Source organism: Protopterus annectens, chromosome 9.part0 (assembly GCF_019279795.1).
Source record: "Protopterus annectens isolate FY-2018-M chromosome 9.part0, PAN1.0, whole genome shotgun sequence".
Classification (NCBI taxonomy): domain Eukaryota; kingdom Metazoa; phylum Chordata; order Ceratodontiformes; family Protopteridae; genus Protopterus; species Protopterus annectens.
In genome coordinates this window covers 171,355,163-171,375,529 of record NC_056743.1, presented here as the reverse complement: position 1 = coordinate 171,375,529, position 20,367 = coordinate 171,355,163, and the positions used below count along the sequence as shown (strand labels likewise).

The window sequence follows — 20,367 nt, the reverse complement described above, 5'->3', positions numbered from 1 at the left end:
CTATGGAATTTATTCTACTGTATTTGAAAATTAGATTTTTGAGGAAAAAAAAAATCACAGCTGAATAACTTGAGTGCAATGAAGACGACCAGAGAAGAATGGTATCCATTTATACCAACTCTGTCTTCCAGGAGTAAAAATGGCTGGGGGAATGCAGAGTGGGATACAAGAATGAAGGTGAAGATGGACAACACACATGGAACATTATGGTGAATACATCACTTCTTTATGTGTTGTTGTCCTCTCTCTCAATTCTTACTAGATTGGGACAGCGTCCCTAGCACCATCTTTCTTCGGTGGCTCAAGAGAGAATATTCTTCAGAATCGTGGAACCAAAAGAGGACCTGTTACTGGAGGCCAAATCGACTTTGTAATGAGTGATAAAGGTATGTGCTCTTGCCCATGTTGCTGCAGCACAAATGGTATCAATTGGTAGTTTAGCCAGAAAGGCAGATGAGGTTTGCATTGGCTCTTGTAGAGTGGGCTTTAACTCTTTGGGAAGATCTCTGTTTTGTGACTTTTAGATGAAATTTATGCAATCTGAAAGCCATTTTGACAGGATCACCTTAGAGACTGAACTACCTTTCCTCGAATCTGAAAGAGAGGGATAAATAGCCGGTCAGATTTCCTGAAGTCCTTAGTCCTGTGTAAGCAGAAACGTAACTGTCCACTGCACATCCAGTTGATGTAACATGTACTCTGCCTTATTCTTGTAATTTGGGTGAAAGACTGGCAGCTCTATAGATTGGTTCAAATTTGATTCTGAACATACTTTTGGCTAAAAGAAAGGGTTTGTTCATAAGGACACCCTGTCTCTATGTAAAAGTAAGTAGGTGGGCTTGATTAACAAAGGTTGTAGCACTGACACCCTTCTAGCAGAAGTAATTGCTATCAAGAGAATAGTTTTCCATGTCAAAAACTTAGTTCGCAAGATGAAGCTGGCTCAAAAGGAGGAAAAATTAAACAAAACAGGATGGAATTTAAGTCCCATGGTGCTGGGGGGGGTCTCTAATAGGTGGTCTTAATAATAAAGTACCTTTAAGAAACACTTTGCATAGTCTATGAAACAATGCTGAGGCCAGATTCACCTAGATGAAAACTGCATGTTGCTGCTACTTTAAACTCTAATGGTAGCTGCAGCTGCCCCCTGGTTGAATAAGACTACTAGGAATTCTAGGATGGAACTGACTTGGGGAGAAAAGGGGTCAATGTGGTTACGAGATGCCCATAATAAAAATCTTTTCCATTTGCTTCTATATAGCTTTCTTGTTGAAGCCTTACGGGAAGAAATGAGAATGTGTTTAACTGATGGAGAGGTTGGTAAACCTGGGTATTGATGGAATCAGAGCAGCCAAGCGGTCAATTTGAGGGTCTGAAGGGAAGGGTAGAGCATTCTTGACGCATGAGTCAAAAGGTCTGGAACTGGGTCCAGAATACAAAGCTCCTCCCAAACATGAGGCCACAGGAAGCAGAACCAGATTTGACGAGTCCAGTGTGGTGAGATGAGTATCAAGTCCCTTCCCAAACAATTGGCTTCCTGAAGTACTTGGTTTATTAGTGGAAAGGGAGGAAAAGCATAGAGGAGACCCTAGGGCCAAGCATGAACAAGTGCATCCCTTGGTGACTCCCCTGAAGGGGGAATAAGGGCAAAGTACCTGCTGCATTTGGCATTCCTGATGTCGCAAAAAGGTCGCAGCAAGGCTGGCCCTATTTTCAAAAAATGTTTTCCACTACTTCCTGTTTTAGGGACCACTCATGAGGCATCAGAATCACTCTACTGAGTTTGTCTGCTATCACGTTGGATTTCACCGGGATGTGCATTGCTATCAGAAAACATTGGGAGGAGGTCGCCCACTGCCATATTCTCTCGGCCTCTCGACAAAGGTGGTAAAAGATCTGGTTCCTCCTTGTTTATGTACCATACAACAGACATGCTGTCTGCCTGAATTGCAATAGTTCCCTGCGGAAGGGAGCCCTGGAGTGCTTGCAACGCTAGAAGCCCCCCTCTCATCTGTAGGACACTGATGTGCAAATGGGCCTCGTGATCCTGCCAGGTGCCTTGGACCGTCTTTCCTAGATAATGCCCTCCCCATCTGAAAAGCCTCCGTGGTCACTGTGACCAGTGGTTGAAGTACAAATGGTCGACCTAGAGTCACATGAGTGGAGTAAAGCCACCAATGAAGGTCCTTTTTGCAAGGTTATTAATATTTTGTGGGACATTGACAATTCCTTCATTGACCACTGAGTGGAGAGTAGCCATTGGAGAAATATGTGCAGACGCGCTAAGGGGATCAGAGTTATTGTTGCTGCCATGATCCCCAAGACTATCCTTGCTTGAGCCCTTTTCTTTGTAAGAATATTCAAAATCTGATGACGTAGAACTTGAACTCTTTCTTGGGCAAGTCTGGCCACTACGTTTGCTAAATCCAATTCTGCTCTTATAAATACGACATGCTGAGAAGGCAGCAATGCAGATTTCTCATAGTTTAATGCAAATCCAAGGTGACAGCAGAGCTGCAAGGTTGTGTCTCTTGCTTTTATTTGTAGATGCTCGGTGGTGGTGGTTAGGAGCTAGTCATCCAAGTATGTTAACACCCAGAATCCTAGGCGTCTCAAATGAGCCACGACTACTGCTATACATTTGGTGAACACACTGGGGGTTGTAGTGAGGCCAAATAGCAGAGCTTGAAACTGGTAGTGACAGTCGCCCAAGTGAAAGTGCAGGTGCCTCCTGGATTGCCACTCCATTTTTATGTGGTAGTATGCATCCTGGAGGTCTATGGAGCACATCCAATCATCTTGTCCCAGAAAAGGGAGTACTGACTGCAGTGTTACCATCCAGAACTTGGACTTTCTAATTTGTTTAAATTGCTGAGATCCAGAATTGGTCTCCAGTCCCCTGTTTTCTTTGGAACTAAATAGAATCTTGAGTAAGATTTGGATTCTATTTGGTCTGCGAGGATGGTTTAGATGACTCTTCTGTCCAGCAACTTTTGAATTTCTAACGTTACCTGTTCACTTTGACTGGGTGGAACATCTGGGATCTTTTTTACATTTGGGACGGGGAAAGAAAAGGGGTATGTAGTAAACTCTGGATAGGATGTTTTGTACCCATTTGTGTTTTAGTTTTTGCCAGGCTTTTGTGTAGAAAGACAAGCACCCCCTGACTGCCTCCAGAGATGGACAGGCAGGTCCTCCTTTCAGGAGTGCTGAAAGGGCTTACCAAAGAAAGATCCTCTGTCACCCTGATTCTGCGGATCCCCTCTACCGGGTGGTCAGAGTCTGCATTACTACTTCCCCCCTCTGCCCCTGGGGGAAGAGTTACCACGTTTGCCCTGGAAAGCTCTCAGATTTTCTGAACCACATTTTTCCACTTCCTTTCTGACCACTGGGATAAGGCCTGGTAGTCAGGGAAAAACTGACTCCTACGGCAGACTCTCTCCTTCTTACTCGCACCTCGTTAGTGTGCCCTTGACTTTGGGCCTGAGCAGTGATGAGGCATTGAATGGGGCATTCACAAAGGAAGATTTAAAGGGCTCCGCAAAGTCACACAAGAGCATCCAAGAATCTCTCCTTAGGAAAATTCCTGAACCCGCTGCTCTACTTGCTCCATCCGCTGTGTAAGAAATCAGCCTCATGGAGGAGTTGACAACGGAGTCTCAGAGAGTTCCTTCTTGGTGGCTGATCCTACCACCATAGCATCTACTGGGACACCCTTAGTTAAAAAGGTTTCATCTGACAAGGATGTTATAAACTTTTTTGGCCTCCTAGGAACAGGTTCCACTGAATCTGGAGACTCCCACACCTTCCGACAAACTAGGTCCATAAGTTCGTTGTAAGGTGGAGATACCCAAGTGAAGGAAGGGTGAGATCCAAAGGCGTTCAGGTACACGGACTCCTCTGCTGAAAGATTAGTGGACTTTCAGCTGTCTCTTCTTCTTCTTTCGGCTTTTCCCGGTTAGGGGTCGCCACAGCAGATCACCTTGTCCGCTCATGATTGGCAGTGGAGGTTTACAGTGTCGAGTTGCCAGCCCGGCACCCAACCTTCCACCGAAGGCACACACACACACACCTAGGGCCAATTTAGAGTGTCCAATCCACCTGCAGTATGTCTTCGGGATGTGGGAGAAAACCAGAGCACCTGGAGGAAACCCACGCAACCACAGAGAGGACATGAAGACTCTGCACAGAAGGCACCCCAGCAGAGGATCGAACCCGAGAACCTCTTGCTGTGAGGTGGCAATGCTAACCACTGCACCACCGTGGCCACCCAGGACTTTCAGCTGTCTCTCTGTTTCAGAATTTCTAAGATGTCTCTGAAGGAGATATCATCAGGAAGCGACTGTGGGGGACCCTTAAGCTTCATCGAGGTCCATATCAGAAGCGATGGACTTCTCAGGGGATTCTAAATGCTTCCTCTTGCATAATCTCTTCCGAGGGACCTCTTTGGAGGAGTACTCTGGAGAGGTTTCAGAAGAGTGGGGGGGTACCCTGTGGGGCATCCTGAGACCTAGGATCTCCATGTCCTTGTGGATGCAAGGATATACAGGCAAACACCAGTGCTTTTGGGTGTAGAACTTCGGGAGATGACAGCAGAACTGTCTGTGGAGACAGTACTCTTCAATCACCTCAAAAGCCCCTGTCCGTCCCTGATCCGAGAATATCACTGGATCCAAAGAAGTCGAGGGAAGCCCCGGAATCAAGGACTACAGGCCCGAGGCTGAGGTAGGAGCAGAGCTCATCTGAGCAGATGCCCCTAGAGGCAAAGTCAGATCCAACAACTGTTCGATCTGACTCGCCTCCCTGGACCCAAAGGAAAGAGTCGGCTCCTAGACTCCTTGAGCTCTGATAGAGCAGAGGACGTCACAGCAATGGTCGGATCCGAAGATCTCATTATAGGTCTCGGGTGCGATGGTTCCACTAATATCAGCTCAGGACATTCTGACTCCTAAGTCAGAGGTCAGATCGAAGGAGGAATCGGAGCAGAAGGGGAGGATGTCGTCTGATCCGTAGCCCTCTGGGATGGATCCAATAACAACTTGGACAGCACCGGTGTCCTGAATAGCCTCTGTACCACTCGACCCACGTAGTCATTGAATAGGCTCCCGGAAGACCGAGTAGAGGGGGCTGGAGACTTGGAATGTTGTAGTACTGCTGACCTTAGGAGACAAAGTGCAACACATGAAAATTGTACTGTATTTCTTCGATTTGTTTTGCCAGTTGCTTTAGTTCTGGTTAACTGAGAATTTACTGTACTCGGTTTATTGTTATTATTATTATCAGCTGATTTGTACTTTGAGAAGTACACTTCCAGTTGAGAAGCCAGTAACCAGGAGATTGCCAAAGATTTCACATATGATGGGACCTGTTTAGCAGGTACACATTACTACAATCTCCACATCCTCCTGGACATCAATTCGGAAGACATATAATGGTGTTTATTCCCAACTACAAGGCAGGAAAAAAAAAATCTCCCTCACCCCCCCCCCCCTCAACACTGCCCCTTTTAGATTTGGAACAACACTGTCCCCATGCACTAGGTGTTAAGAATGCCTCATCTGGAATACCATCCTCATTTCTGGAGGCAATAATGTCCCAAGTTATCAAATTCAGTGAGAGGGTACTTCATAGAAAATGAGGGGAGAAGGTATATAGAGTACAACAATGGTACAGAGCACTGGAAATATGCACAGGGAGACACTCACACTAGCTGAGAGCCAGTTCCATGATTGGAAGAACGTGAATGACTAAGCGAATAGCATAGAGACTCATATTTCAAAGTGACTGGATCTTGCTTCTCCACTAATCAGAATATAGCAAGTAAAAATGAAAGCATGAACAAAGTGTGCAAGAGCTTGAGAAGGCTCACATATCACCTAGATCTCTGAGTTGACCTGCTGAAGATGTGTATTTTTTCTGTGCAAGAATGCAGAAGTATAAAACAGGGTTATACAGCTCTGTTTTCACAAAACAGAGTAAACTCCATAAGTGTACAAAATGTTATTACCTACAAAATATTGACAGTTTCTATTTTACCAAGTTACTTTTTCCAGAGTCCCCTTTTCCATGTAGTGTTAAGTTTCTAGCCTCGGTATTATCACATAGAAAAGGAAAACAGAATATTTGTGACACTAAACTATGAAACCAGCACCCTTAATGTTTAGCTACTACAAAGAGTTACTTTATTAATGCCAAGACGTTTACTTACATAGTATTTGTCTGGATTATACCGTTTCTGGTATGTGAATATAGACACATCTTTAATTCGACCATCCTGTTTAAGAGTATGAGTTTTTGGTGAAAATGACAGTATAGGTTCATCACTGGAAGGCAATCCTGAGAATCGCAACTGAGCTAAGTTATGAATGAAGAAGTTGAACTTCGTTGCAACACTTCCCAAACTTGATTCTATCAACCTGCAGGAACAATATGACTGCTATCAGAATAGCAACAAATTCCACCAGCTGTAAGATATTTCAAAACCACTTCATTATTTTAACATTTTTGTTTTGCAAAACAGATGCGACTAAAGATAAGACCTTTGCTAACTGCTCTGCAGTATTCTGTAAAGATAATAAAAAATGAATGCATTTTCATTAAAACAGAAGAAAGCACATAAAATTAGGAAAAAATACATCACAATGAATGGTGCACCACAGTATTTCAAAATTGCTAGTAACATCCAGGCAGGTGAATAATGTACACATTTTCTTAAATTCCTGACATCTAAAAATGTTTTTACATATAAGCAACCATAACTCCAGATCTTCTAGCCTACAATCATTTTTTTTTTTTTTTTACCGGTAATCTCTTTTTAACACTAAAGGAAGCTTTTGATGCTTTCCAACCTTTTTTCTTTAGCAGGTCCACTCTTACTGCAAACATCTTAGCAATGGAATAATGTTCACAGTAATAAATGACGCTACTAGTTCATCATCAAACTTAATAAAAACAGAATAGCCATATCACATGAATCAAGAGCAGTAGTACAAAGAGCAGAACACATGTCCATACCTGCCTGTTTCATCATGCAGATCTGAAGATCAAGTAGGGTTTCTCATAACAAACATGTATTACATGCACTGGAATCAAAACATCCTTCACTATGCAAGTAGACAGTACAACTCTGTAGGGTAAATCACTATTACAGTAGAACTCTGATTAAATGACAATATAAGAGTAAACATCATCTCAGTTTATCCATATACCATGACTCGCTTTTGATTACCATTTTTTTTAAAATACAGGTTTTCTTTTCTGTGAAGATAAATGTATGTGCTAAGGCGACTCCCTTACAAACCTCACTTTGTTCCACATTTTGTTCTCTTCTTTCAAACAGCATTGCCTCAGATATATGCTTGTGAAAGCTGAACAACTGTGCCAGGGCACTAGCAAAATCCAAAGTAAAATTTAGAAATTTCTTTAAGACTGACTACCTATTCCAAAGTGATATACTGGCAAGGTTCAAACCCAGTGAATTCCACTGCATCAGTATGACAACAAAGGAAGAAGTTAAAAAAGAATCTGTAGATAATGAACATGAACATTCATATAATACAAGTATGCAATCTAGAAGCCTTGTATAATGTGTTTACCATACATAACATTAATAGGGAAAAAACAAATAAGCAACGTTTAGACTAAACAAGTGAACTTCTTGAAATGTTTGAAAGTTCACCTGTACGAATTTTTACATGTATAAGGCTGTGTCCATCCACAGTAATCTTGAAAGCAATGCAATCCAAAAGAGAAAGTAAACATTGCTACAGGTGTGATGTGCAGGGTTACAGGGTTTGTATCCTGCAATACTGCTACCAATAGGTTAGGTGCAGGACTACAATCCTTAAAATTGAACTGATGGCATTCATTTCTGTGTGATGGTCAAGGACTAGCCCAAACCAATGCTTACCAAGTTATACATGAATGCCATTGATCTTAACAGACTACAGCAAATGAACATTGTTGCCCTATGTTATGACCTACACCTGCAACATACAAATAAGCTTACACTGTACTACAAACAGAATAGCACCCAACTCGGTATGAGCTTAATATCCAAGTGCAATCAAACCCAACAGCAAATGAAGTCAGCCAAAATAATTTTTCAATATTGCATACACGTACGTGTGTGTGTGTGTGTGTGTGTGTGTGTGTGTGTGTGTGTGTGTGTGTGTGTATATATATATATATATATACATACATACACACACACACACACATGTATAGATACATATGTATATGTATATGTGTATTTATATATGGATCCCCCTCTAATATTCAAATTTCATTTTTGCAAGACAAAAATCGCAAAAAAAAAAACCTGAAAGGTAAATTTTTCCTGGGCAAGGAAACACTTGTCTAACATGCCTTTTTCTATACTGAAGTGTGATCCTGGAGTCCGTATATATAGTTAGGGACGAAGCCCCTACCTAGGTGGGTTTTATTTACTCTGGTGTGTGTTTCGTTAAAGCTTAGGAAAGTGTTTACTTGCCCTGGGAAAAAGTTGCTGTTCAAGTATTTTGTTTTCGCAATTTTCGTCTTGCGAAAATGAAATTAGATGATATGGCCGTTCGAGTATTAGATGTAGATCCATATATACATATATATCACACACATATATATATATATATATATATATATATATATACACACACACACACATGCGCACACACAAAAAATGTATATACTCACTGCAACTCTTCAGGTAGAAGCACTCCCTTTCTGCATTCTGACAAACACAGCACCAAAGTGCCAGTTACTAAACAGTCTTACACTTAAACCTACCAACATATATATTGTGTTATTGTAGCTTACAGATAAAGTCTTTCTTGAAGAAACCAGATGTCAGTCACACCAATGCTATGAGGCTACCATCATAAATAAAATACCACCCACAATCTTATACAATCAATAATATTTAGTAGAAAATCAGATAAAAAATTGACAGAAAAATTCACATATACAAACAGGTTTATGAGTGCATAGAGAATTACAAAGATTTTAAACAATACATACTCTTTTTAGTGCTGTCTTAGATTTAACAGATGGATTTGCAAAGAAAGGGGTACTAGTCATTTCAGAATGGGCCGTAGTAGCCTTAGAAAATGCTGTAGTACTCTGCTCTTGTACAAGTGAATAATTGGGACTACCCATCTCTTACTTCTAATAAAATCTTAGGTAATCTAAGGTCAAACAGACGCAGGCACCAAAAAAGGTATTTGGTTATACTGCATATTTCAGAAACAGCAAGACTGTTGGAGGCCATGAAGGTCCCTTTAAGGGAAATTGCATATCCTTGTTTTTTTTGAAGGTCGCAAAAATGTTCAGAGAACTTGCAGAAGGTTGAAGATCTTCAGAATAAGAGTACAAGTTTTCCTTCCTTTTCCTGATAGACTCACCTGTTCTGTGAATTCTCTTTCATCTTCCCTGCTTTACATACTCCAGCTATTTTAATACAATACATTTTCACTGCAGTAAGACAAATTTCAAACCTTAAGCCTTCCAAATGTTGTGACTTGTTTAAATCTAGCAGAATGTTTGCACTTTTCTACTTTATGGCTATGTCCTAAGCAAAACAGACCACGTATGTGGTAACCTTTGTGGTCTACTTGACTACCACAGACACATTTATTGAGTTTGTAGACATTCTCCTTTCATGGGGGTGTATACCTCGCAACCTGTTGTTCAAGAATTCTGGTCAAAGCCAAAAATATGGGGGTGGACAAAGGCCTAAACTTAGAGTGATTTGTAAGTATTAATCTAAATCACTTAGAAAGTTAATAGATTAGGTTTTGGATCAACATGTATTTTCTGAAGAATATGCATGAAACCTTACTGTTGGGCATTACTGACAGAACCATACTGATTAATCACAAAATCAAAACGTTATACTAGGGAATGGGCAAAATCAGGGACAGTTGAGAGCTACAGTCACATGCAATAATGCAGTCATTAGGTAGCTATAATGATTAAAAAATGAATAAAACCTCTTAAGCATGAGACACTCGACTCTCAAAATTATTCCTTTCTGCATGAGGGACAGAATACCATCTCTGAAGCTGTGAAAACTGAATGTGCAGAGTAATTTGGAATATATAAAAAAAATTGCACTTCATCTATCTCAGACATTTAAACAAGCTCAAACCCTACACTGATTTCTCCCAGAAAGCTTTTACTTGTACAGAAAAGCAAAAAGTCAGGAAAATGGAACAAAAAGGTGAGTGAACCAAAAATGTTTTAAATAGATTGCTACACTGTCCTCTCTCAATAATCAGTGCTGAGACTTCTCGCACTGTGAAGAGCCACCTTAATGTGGTCCTGTTTGAGGTTTGACACGTCTGCTCATCTGGAATGTTCATTAACTGGACTCTTGCCTAAGAAAGGTGCCATGATGATAGCAAAGACTTTATTCAGAATGAGACAGTCTTGGAATGACAAGTGCAGGTTATCCTTTGTGAAGCAAGTCAGCCTATCGACTGACTGCTTTGTCCTATGCTGACAGATGCTGAACACCTCTAACTGAATGACAACTATTCAACCAGTTGTTGAAACCAGTCCTGGACATAGGCAATTATTACTAAATGCAATCTTGGGTACAGACTAGCATTTTGTATGGTATTACATTGGGATGAAACAGCTAGGCTTAAAATGACCTCAGGGTCGATAGCCGAGTAATTTCTTATGATCCTTTGCACCAAGCTTTCATTCTTTGTGATGGAATGATTTCATTCTAAATGAGCGTCTTGCCTGCAGAAGTTATGACATGTTCAGCTACATGTCCCTCAGAGTTTTGTACCTTATGGTATTCACTCCCACATGGACCACCACTATTTTATAACCATATCTGCCCAGAGAAAAGGGTCTTTAGGGCCACTGTAGCATCAGAGATCTTGGCACGCAAAAGGCAACTGACAGAAACCCTATTCTTGACTATACTTGTGAATGGAGAATTGTACACCTAATACCTGAGCCACTAATCACCAAGACACACTCATTAGTACAGTGGCTAGGAATAACAGATGTGACTTACTATAGGTGTGCGTGAGGAAGATGATTTGGTGGATTTCTACTGAAAATTCTTTCTACTTCTGTGATGCCTTAGAAGAGATTTACTTCAGTCTCAACAAACAATATTTTAACATGCCTTAGTTGAGAAACTGAAGGAAGTGTGTGTGCTGTTCACCACGCAAGGCTTATGTGAGAAGGATACCTACAGAATAATTATTAGCACGTCTCAGACAGTGTGGTATTTGTATTGAATAAGAGCTCATTACACTGCCTGAAAATGCCAAGTGCCAAGAAACTGGTAACAGAAGGAAAACGAGTCAAATGTCCTCCCAAAATATCTAGTGCTTTGAGGAATTAGCTGGAGAAGTGCACAGATAAGGAAATGTGACTAAGAAGATAGTTTGTGGAAATTATACACACTACACTACATGTGTGGAACTAAGTGGATTTGTGGAGAGGTGCACCAGAGGTATTTGTATTTTCTAATGCGAACAAAGAAAAAATTAGAGCTCCAGATAGTACTATTGTTTAATATTACCTTAACAGCAAATTGTTCAAATGATCACTGATGCAGTAGCCTTACCTATATGGGTTATATCCTGCCAAGGATATATCAGCCGGCCTGCTTCCAGTGCTTCAAAGTATCTTATAGCTCTAGCTAAGCTGACTAAAGCCCTTCAGAGCTTTCATGCCAACAGAAAGAGGGAGGCTAAGCCCTGATGGAAAGGCTAGGAAAAATAAAGAATAAGTATGCACACCCTGGCATAAACAACACACCAAGAAACAAGGGGCTACTGCAGAAGTGATCACTCAAACATCTGCTATTATGGTAAGTTTACTTACACAACTGTACTATGTTCACAGAAAAGCAAAACCAACCAATGTCGCAAAGATAGACTGCATTACAATTAAAACATATAAAGTTTTTAATAAGGTTAGGTGCTTTCATTCCTCTACAAGAACATCAAAATCCATTCTGAAGTTGTTCCCAGAGGGGAACACAGCTTAATCTTATTAAAAACCTTTGTTTTAAATCTTGTACAGTCTATCCATGCAACATTGTGTGTAGTCATCATATTGATCACTGCCGCAATTTTATTAAATGCTCAACTTCTCTTTTTTCTCCCTATTTACTGTCCCTGCTATGAATAAACAACAATACAGCATTTAAAATATTTTAACTTGACTGTTACTCTCCACTAGAACAGTACCTTACTGTAATGTTTTGGTTTCACTTTCAAAAAACTTTTGTCCCGCCATAGAAAAGTCTCCAAGTCACTGATGTCATCTAGGCCAATGGATACAGGTAGTTTTTTGGCCATTTCCCTCCCCAAACTGACATCACCACTACCGTTCTAAAAAAAAAACACCCAAGCTGTGATGTCACAACTCCCTGGACCTTCCCTACCCGTACAGAAAGTAAAGGCTAGAACAAGGAAACAGTACACGATTCAAGTCTCCTGCTGTGAGCAGTAGGTAACACCTCAAATTACCCTTAGCACTTTGACAGCTAGGGAAGTTAGGTGTGAAGGGGGATGGGAGATGAGTCAAAGTAGTACAAATTCAGTCTTCACAAAGGACTGCAGTTTAGCCATTCTAAAAAGCAGCAGCAGTAAAAAGCACTTAGAAAGTATATTCTGTGGCATTTGCACTGTATTTTAAGTAGTCACTGAAAGACATGAAATGTTACTTAAAACTGACTGAAAGACAGCAGTGTATGCATGTAAATTCAGTGCAGTGACAAGGGCCAGTTTTTTGGAGGCCTCTTATGTAAAACCTCTTTCAGAAACATTTTGATATCAGAATGCACTGAAAGAAGTGACTAAATGGGCAGACATGCTGAAATGGTCAAACTTTGGAGGAGTAAGAAAGGCTATACAATAGTAACTCACAAATATTGTAAAACCAGAGAACAACTAGGTCTGAATGGGTTAAGGTTATATTGTTGGCACCAATTAGAAAACCTTTTCCACTTGCTAATATATGATGTTCTAGTAGCAGGCTTTCTTGCCTCCATTAGTACCTACCACATGCCCTAAGTAAACAGGTGCCTAAAGGGAATTAAGACCTTATCATCCAGGCAGTCAAGCTGAAGCTGATTGGGGTCAGGGTGTATCAAACAACCAGGTGAGGAAACTTGTGGAAATTTCTCCTGGCTATTTCAAAAAGAAGGGAGAACCACTGATGCCTGGGTCAGAAGGTATTCACTACAGTGATCTTGGGGGACTCCTTACGAATCTTCAGAAGTACTCTGATATTGTTAGGGTGAAAACCATAGCTCTCAACCACTTAACACAAGAAATATGGACACAGCCAAAATAATGACAAAGGCCCAAAAATAGGGACAGAACTTAAACATTGCTCTTATAAACTTACTCATGCAGTTTTTGAAAGATATGTCTGCCATTTAGTGACTTCAATCCTCAGTGATTTGCTAGAAAACCACATATTTTATGAGGAATGGACCAAAACTATGAGCCAAAAATCTAGACAGTAAAGCGCTATAGTGGTAAAGCATGCAGGAACATTTCTGTTAAAGGAAAGGAAAAGGCATCTGTCTTTCAGGCAGTCTTATATGGAGTCCTTCTGCAGAATCTTGACAATTGACTGTTCAGACAGGAGGCAAATAGGTCTGCTTGAGAAACTCCACACAAAGATCAAATCTTGGAAAAAAATCCTGATCTAGTTTCCAATTGTGAGGGTCTGCCTTATCCTGCTCAACTTGTCTGCCACACGATTTTGCTATTTTAGAATTTAGGATGCTTGTAGAGTGAGAGCATGCTGTGAAGCTATATACCACAAGCTTACATGACTAGTCTGCAAAGTGGAGTTCGACCTGGTTCCCCTTGGCTTGTTGATGTACCTCATGACCAGGATACTGTCTGTAACAACTTGAAGGGGACCCAGGGACCAAAGACAATTCAGAGAGCTGAATGCCTTGATCAGAAAAGCAAAGGCAGGGAAGCATCTCTTTAATATTTATGTGTTTGTGGCTGTCCTTGGTGTCCCACACACACTGCACTTTTATCCTCTTGAAACTGTTTCCCAAGCAATGTTCTGAGGTGTCTGTGACGACTGACTGCTTTGGTGCAGGGATGGAGAAGGGGAGACCTGATTTACGGATACTTGCTGCTTTCAAGTGTTATCTCTTCTGATAATCCCCAGCACTGAGATGTGAAAAGACAAAGGGTGTTGCTGCTGGGACCAAAGAAACTTGAGATACCATTTTATCTTTTTCTCACGTGAAGTCTTGCCAAGGGTATCATGAGAATCATAGCTGGCATAAGACCCAAAATCCCGAGGTATTCCTTCACACTGACCGAAGTCTAAGTGGAAAACTTTGGAACAGATCCAGATAAATATCTATTTTTTTTTCCCATGTGAAAGAACAGCTGACACTCCAGGAGCACAATCCTGCATGTCAAAAAAGGTTTTTCAATGTTATCTTGAACTCCCAGCTTGTGCAAGAGATTTCTCACCCAAGACAGAGAAATTCCTGACACTATCAAAAAGACTACACAAAGATGAGTAATATGGAAAAATGTGGATACCCTGTAGCCTGCAATGAACTGTAACTGGAGCTAGATACTTTGTGGACATTTGTTGGTGTAGTGGATAGTCCAAAAGGTAAGGCAGAAAACTGCTAATGTGATCCTGATACCCAGAAACTTAAGACTAGCCTGAAATCTATATGAATAGGGATGTGATAAGCAGCTTTTAAACCTAGTGTTACTGGGAAACTTAAATGAAGAGGTAATGTTGTGAAGTGGCATTTTGAGCTTGGAGCACTACCACAAACATGTTTAGGACAGAAAGATCGATCCAGAGACGGTCTCCAAGCATCATCTTTATTTGGCACTGAAGCATCCTACCTGGGGAGGAGGAACTGGTTCTATCACTCCCTGGGACAGCATGTGTTGAAGGATGTGGAAAATATGCGAGTCTACCTTTCAAAATAGCCATCTTGAAAGAGTAACCTTGGCAAATGCCTCACCTAATTTTGGTCTGGTGGATTAGGAATTACCACTTGGAAAGGAGGTATTTCCTCCCATTACCATCTATAACCTTGATGAATGATCTTCAGAACCCATTTGTCTAATACTATCTGTTGCTAAAGAGAAAAGTGGATTTTCAAACTTTCTGAAAGGGAAAAGGGAATGCAAAGTCATATGCAAAACACGTGTGTATATGATGTCTTTAGCATAAGAATAATGCCTGGCAGAGTCAAGTACATATTTTGTCTTAAAGCTGTGCGCTTTTACACCTGTTCTCTGCCAGGTGGCAATAAAATCTGAGCCACCTTCCTCTTCCTCCAGGGGTAACTGAGAAAGTGTTGACCACTCAACTCTCACCCTCCACAACCAGCTCTTCCAAAGTCCAGGTTGTTAGTCATTCAATGGTCAGCTGGACCACAGTTAAAGCTTTATCCCTCTCTATGCTATATATAATGCTGGCTCTTGATGATGATGCACATAATGAATTCATAACATGTCTTGTACTTTCAAGAAAAAGGCTTTTTAATAAAACAATCTGCAAATTTAATAAGGTACAGGAAATTTGGGGTTATTTATGGCACAAAAGTTATTTTACCTGGTAAAGAAAACCGTGGCCTCAGCATCTGTAGTTTGCGGCTGAAGAGCATCCAGCACATACTTCAAATCCTGGACTCCATTCAGTTCTGGTAATCCAGATGTAAGCATCTACAGAAAATATGAATGACTTTTTATTATGAATATTTACTACTTTCAGCAGTTCAAAATGATGAGTAGCATAAAATCTTTGGTGTTCTGCCTCAATCCAAATATAAATACAGTCCTGTACTCTTAGAAGAAACACATTAATCGGTGAAAATTTTGAGACAGTTTTAGACACACAACACATGTACTACCAAACTTTTTAACTTCACTGCTGGGTAAGGATTCTATAATACAACAAAAACAAAAATAATGTACTTACCCATAATGCTAGATCCCTGTCTGATTTTCATCCAGTTAACGTGGGTTGTCTGATCTCAACTTGGCACCAATTCTGAAGCTTCTCGGATCCAGGGCTCTGACTCTTTCCCTACCCATAATTCCCCCCACTCTACCTTAGTACCTCTAATCAAGTTTGCCCCAAACCAGACTAATGATACTACAAGCAAAGCTAAATACTAGCAGATGGGCAATAAGCCAAACTGGAAGGCAGTCTGTTAGGGCTGCTCACAGATAGGGTCTAAGTGAGAACTGCCTGATCAACAGAAGCCCATTTGTGTCAATTTGGATGGGGGCAGGAGGAAGGTTGAACCTTATGAAAAATCAGACAACATGGATCTATCACTAAGTACATAACTTTTTTATCCAATGTTGTCTATTTTCGACTAATTCAACACATGGGACAGATTGAATGGTACCAAGGAAAAACATTCCTGAGAATGAAAAACTAAAGGAACAGCATGATCTGGACTGTACATCCGGTATGTAATAAGACCCAAGCTTGTGAACTGTTGACCAATTTGCTGCAACACAAATATCATCAATAGGAAGTCTACTCGTAAAAGCTGTTCATATAACTACTGCTCCTGTGGAGTGAGCTTTAGGTTTAGATTGTAGGGACACTCTCTTTTTATGATAGAAAAAAAGAAATTCAGTCTGATAGCCATCTTGAAAGAGTAACCTTGGCAACCACCTTGCCTAATTTTGGTTAGGAGGAGGAGACAAAATTGATCAGACTTTCTGAATTGTTTAGTCCTGTGAGAGTAGAATCTGAGTTGGCAATGAATATCCACCATATGAAGAATGTATTCACCTTTGTTTGAGAATCTGGGGGAAAAGACTGGTATATTTATTCACTGATTTAAGTTTGTTTCAGATGCCACCTTAGGAAAGAAGGATAGGTTATTCCTCAAGGAGACTCTGTCTCTATGTAATACCAGATAGGGAGATTGCAGGAAAAAGCTTGCAACTCTGAAATTTCTGGCTGACATCACTTCCACCGAAAAAATGTTTTTCCCCAAGACAAGAACTTCAAATCAACTGATGCTGCTGGTTAAAAAGGGGGGTGAGTTAATGCTTGTAGCACAACAGTAATATCCAGGGAGGTACTGGATTCTCCGACAGGTGGTCATAGAAGAAAAGCTGCTCTCAAAAAGGCTTTAAAGACGCTTCAGGAATTCTGCCCTGAGTGTAAATTAGAGATTGCAGCTATCTGTACTTTAATAGTGGAATAAAGAGAGCCATTGTGGAAATGGTCGGACAAGAATTTGAATATGGAAGGAATAGGAGCAGAAAAGGGTTCTAAACCTTTTTGACATAGCCCAAATGGAAACTCTCTTCCATCTGCTGTTGTAATCATTTTAGTGGACTGTTTCTGAGAAGCTGACATAATATGAACTGATGATGGAAGCCTGATATCTCTGACTAAGGGGAGTAACCAAACGGTTAATTTCATGGATATCTGATCCAGAAGAGGCAATCTGGACAATGAATTTTTTAATTAAGGGCAATATGGCAAAAACATGAGAGACCTGGGGGCCAATTGTGGACCAGAGCATCCCTCAGTGACTGTCCTTCCAGAAGTATCAGGGCAAAGTAACTGCTGCATTTGTTTTTAAGGTAGGGTGCAGAGAGGTCACAGCAATGAAAAATCAAAGTTGTCACTGCTGGACTGAAGGACTGCTTATGAGGCATTAAGATAGTACTGCTCAGCTCGTCTGCTGATACATTGGATGGCCCTGCCATATGCATTGCTGTCAGAAAATGATGTGAAGACATCATCCACTGTTAGACTCTCGTAGCCTCTAGATAAAAGGGACAGGACAAGGTTATTCCCTGTTTGTTGACATACCAGACTACTGCCATGTTGTCTGTCTGTATGCAGATCACACCCTTGGTGAGAATATCCTGGAATGCCTGCAATGCAAGGACTCCATCTCCAGAGATGTGAAGATTGACCTCTAGGTATGACCAGGTATCCTGGACCATCATCTCTTCAAAATGCCTTCTCCCTCCACCCTCAGCAGGGAGCCATCTGTGGTTACTACAACCACAGGTAGATCCATATGGAAAAGATGTCCTTCTGTCACTGGTGGAAATTTTATCCACCCGGGAATCTGTTGTCTGCAGATTTGAGTGATGCAAATTTTCTTGTGCTAAGGATGAATGCTTTGGGATCACTGTATACAGTGCATTGAAGTAGTCATGGAAAATCTGGCTAGTGGGACCATTAAAATTGTAGAAGCCATCAGATCTAAAAGCCAAAGAATCAATCTTGCTGGAGAAGAAGGGTGATGAAGTACCTGTGTAGCTGTGAGTCACACAGAGAGCAGTCTGGATTGTGGATGGCTGGCAATTTGTAGTACCGAGTCCAAGTAGCATCTAATGAATTATATCTGCTGTGTTGGGGCTAGGTGGAGATTTTGCATTAAGTGGAGCAAAAGGTCCAGATGGTGTAACAGCAGATTCATGGAGGTAGCAGTTAGGAGACAATCACTGAGATATGGGAAAACATGGATCCTTAGTAGGTGAAGATGTGTTGCCACCACTGTCATCATCTTGGTAAACACCCAGAGTTCTCTGGTGAGACAAAGGCAGGGCTCTGAATTTATAGCGATTGGCTCCATGTTGGAAATGGAGGAATCTCCTTGAACGCTTCTCCACCTTGAAAAGATGGAATGTGTCCTGGAGATCTATGAAGCACATCTAATCGTCCTTTCTCAGTAAAGACAAAATGGACTGAACTGTGATCATCCAGAATTTTGGCCATTTTACTAACAGATTTAGATGACTCCGATCCAAAATAGGTCAGAGGTCGCCTGTTTTCTTGCATACCAAAACGAACCTCAAATAGACTACAGACTCTAAATGGTCTTTTCTCTTAGCAGTTTTGAAATTTCTGCTGCTGTTGAGTTACCAATGACACGATGGAAAATTGGGAACTTTCTTTTTTACCAGAGGAAGGGAAAAGGGAATTGAGTAGCCTCTGAAAATTATGTTTAGCACTCACAAATCTGTTATATTTTGCCAGATTTGTGGGTGCATGGATGAGTGCTTCACCCTGACTACCTCCAAAATGCAGAAGTTGGTCAACCTTTCAGGAGCACTGACAGGGCTTCTCAGTGAAGGGACCATGAAAGCCTTGGATGTATGGTCCACCTCTGCCTCTACGGCAACATCGATCATAGTTACATCACCTTGTCTGCCACAAGATCTATCCTCAGGGCTGTCCTGTTAAAAACTCTGACTTGCAGAGCCACAACTTCTTTCCAGTCCTCTAATTTGTAGAAAGGTTTTCTGCTAGGTGGAAAAATGGACTCCCATCTCAGAGAGTTTTACCATCTTGCTGGTTCCTGGTTTGTGTCTTACTATGGGTGCAAAAACAGAATGGAAGCATCAAAGGCGGCATTAGTGAAGGACTTCTTAAACCCTTCTGTGAAATCACAAAGGTGCATTGTCTTCTGAACATCTGCAGCCACATTACTCGAGAGACTTGGAAAGCTCTTTGGTCAAGTCTCTATGGAATCTAGTAATATGGGTCAAATAATTCAATGTTCTGAGTGCAAATATCTCTGAAGCAGATGTCCATTTCCCAAACTTGTCCATAGCCCTAAACTCCCTGTTAGGGGGATGGACTGACTAACTTTCTTCTGACAACTCCTTTTTACCATAGCGTCCACAGATGGACTTTGCTCCAATGCCTCCTGCCTTGTGTCTGCCAGTATCCTGTCAGTTCTTCTGGGAAATGATTCCACTATGCCAGGGGCCCACCATGCCCATTAACCCATGAGGTCAATAAGGGTGTTAAAGGGAGGTACCACCCAGGATGATGCTGAGCAGGAATCAAAGACTTCCAAGAAAATGGACTGGTCATGTGAAGCGTTCTTGGTGAACCACCCTCCTCTCTGTTTCATCAAGAATCTCACAGAAGGCGAGATCTTCAGAGGGAGATCTAAAGGAGCCTTCACCTTCATTCAAATCACGTCTTCACTGAAAAGTTCTGGAGATGAGTCTATGTGCTTTTCCACTTCTATGTTTGTTTCATATTATCTGGTTCTGGTGGGAGATCAGAAGGTTCTGAATCAGACTGGGAATTAATATAGCATGGAGTCTTGGAAGCCAGTAGTACTGACTATCCCGTCTGGGAAGAAGCAGAATCCTACTGGGGTTTGGATGGAACAAAGCTTGATGCAAGTGCCTTGTCCTTCTGTATCACCAAGACCTTCTTGAAGGCTAAAGCCACAATTAGCTCCGAAGGGCTCCTCCTATGAGAAGATGAAAGAGATACTTCAGTGCCAATGGGCCTTGGCCCTGAAGCTAATCTTAGATCCAAGCTATTGAGTGCAGAGGCCATGAGGGGGAGGGATGGCTCTGACAACTTTGGTAG

At 41.2% G+C, this 20,367-nt stretch overlaps 1 protein-coding gene across 1 annotated transcript in view; it reads right to left on the bottom strand.

Annotated features, from left to right (window-relative positions):
* Positions 1-20,367, bottom strand: part of PIK3C2A (phosphatidylinositol-4-phosphate 3-kinase catalytic subunit type 2 alpha) — a gene marked incomplete in the record, with an annotated part of 1,553,204 nt that overhangs the window by 286,492 nt on the left and 1,246,345 nt on the right. The window contains 2 exon segments of the mRNA XM_044082088.1: positions 6,209-6,416; positions 15,598-15,707. Coding sequence (XP_043938023.1) covers positions 6,209-6,416; positions 15,598-15,707 — 318 coding nt within the window.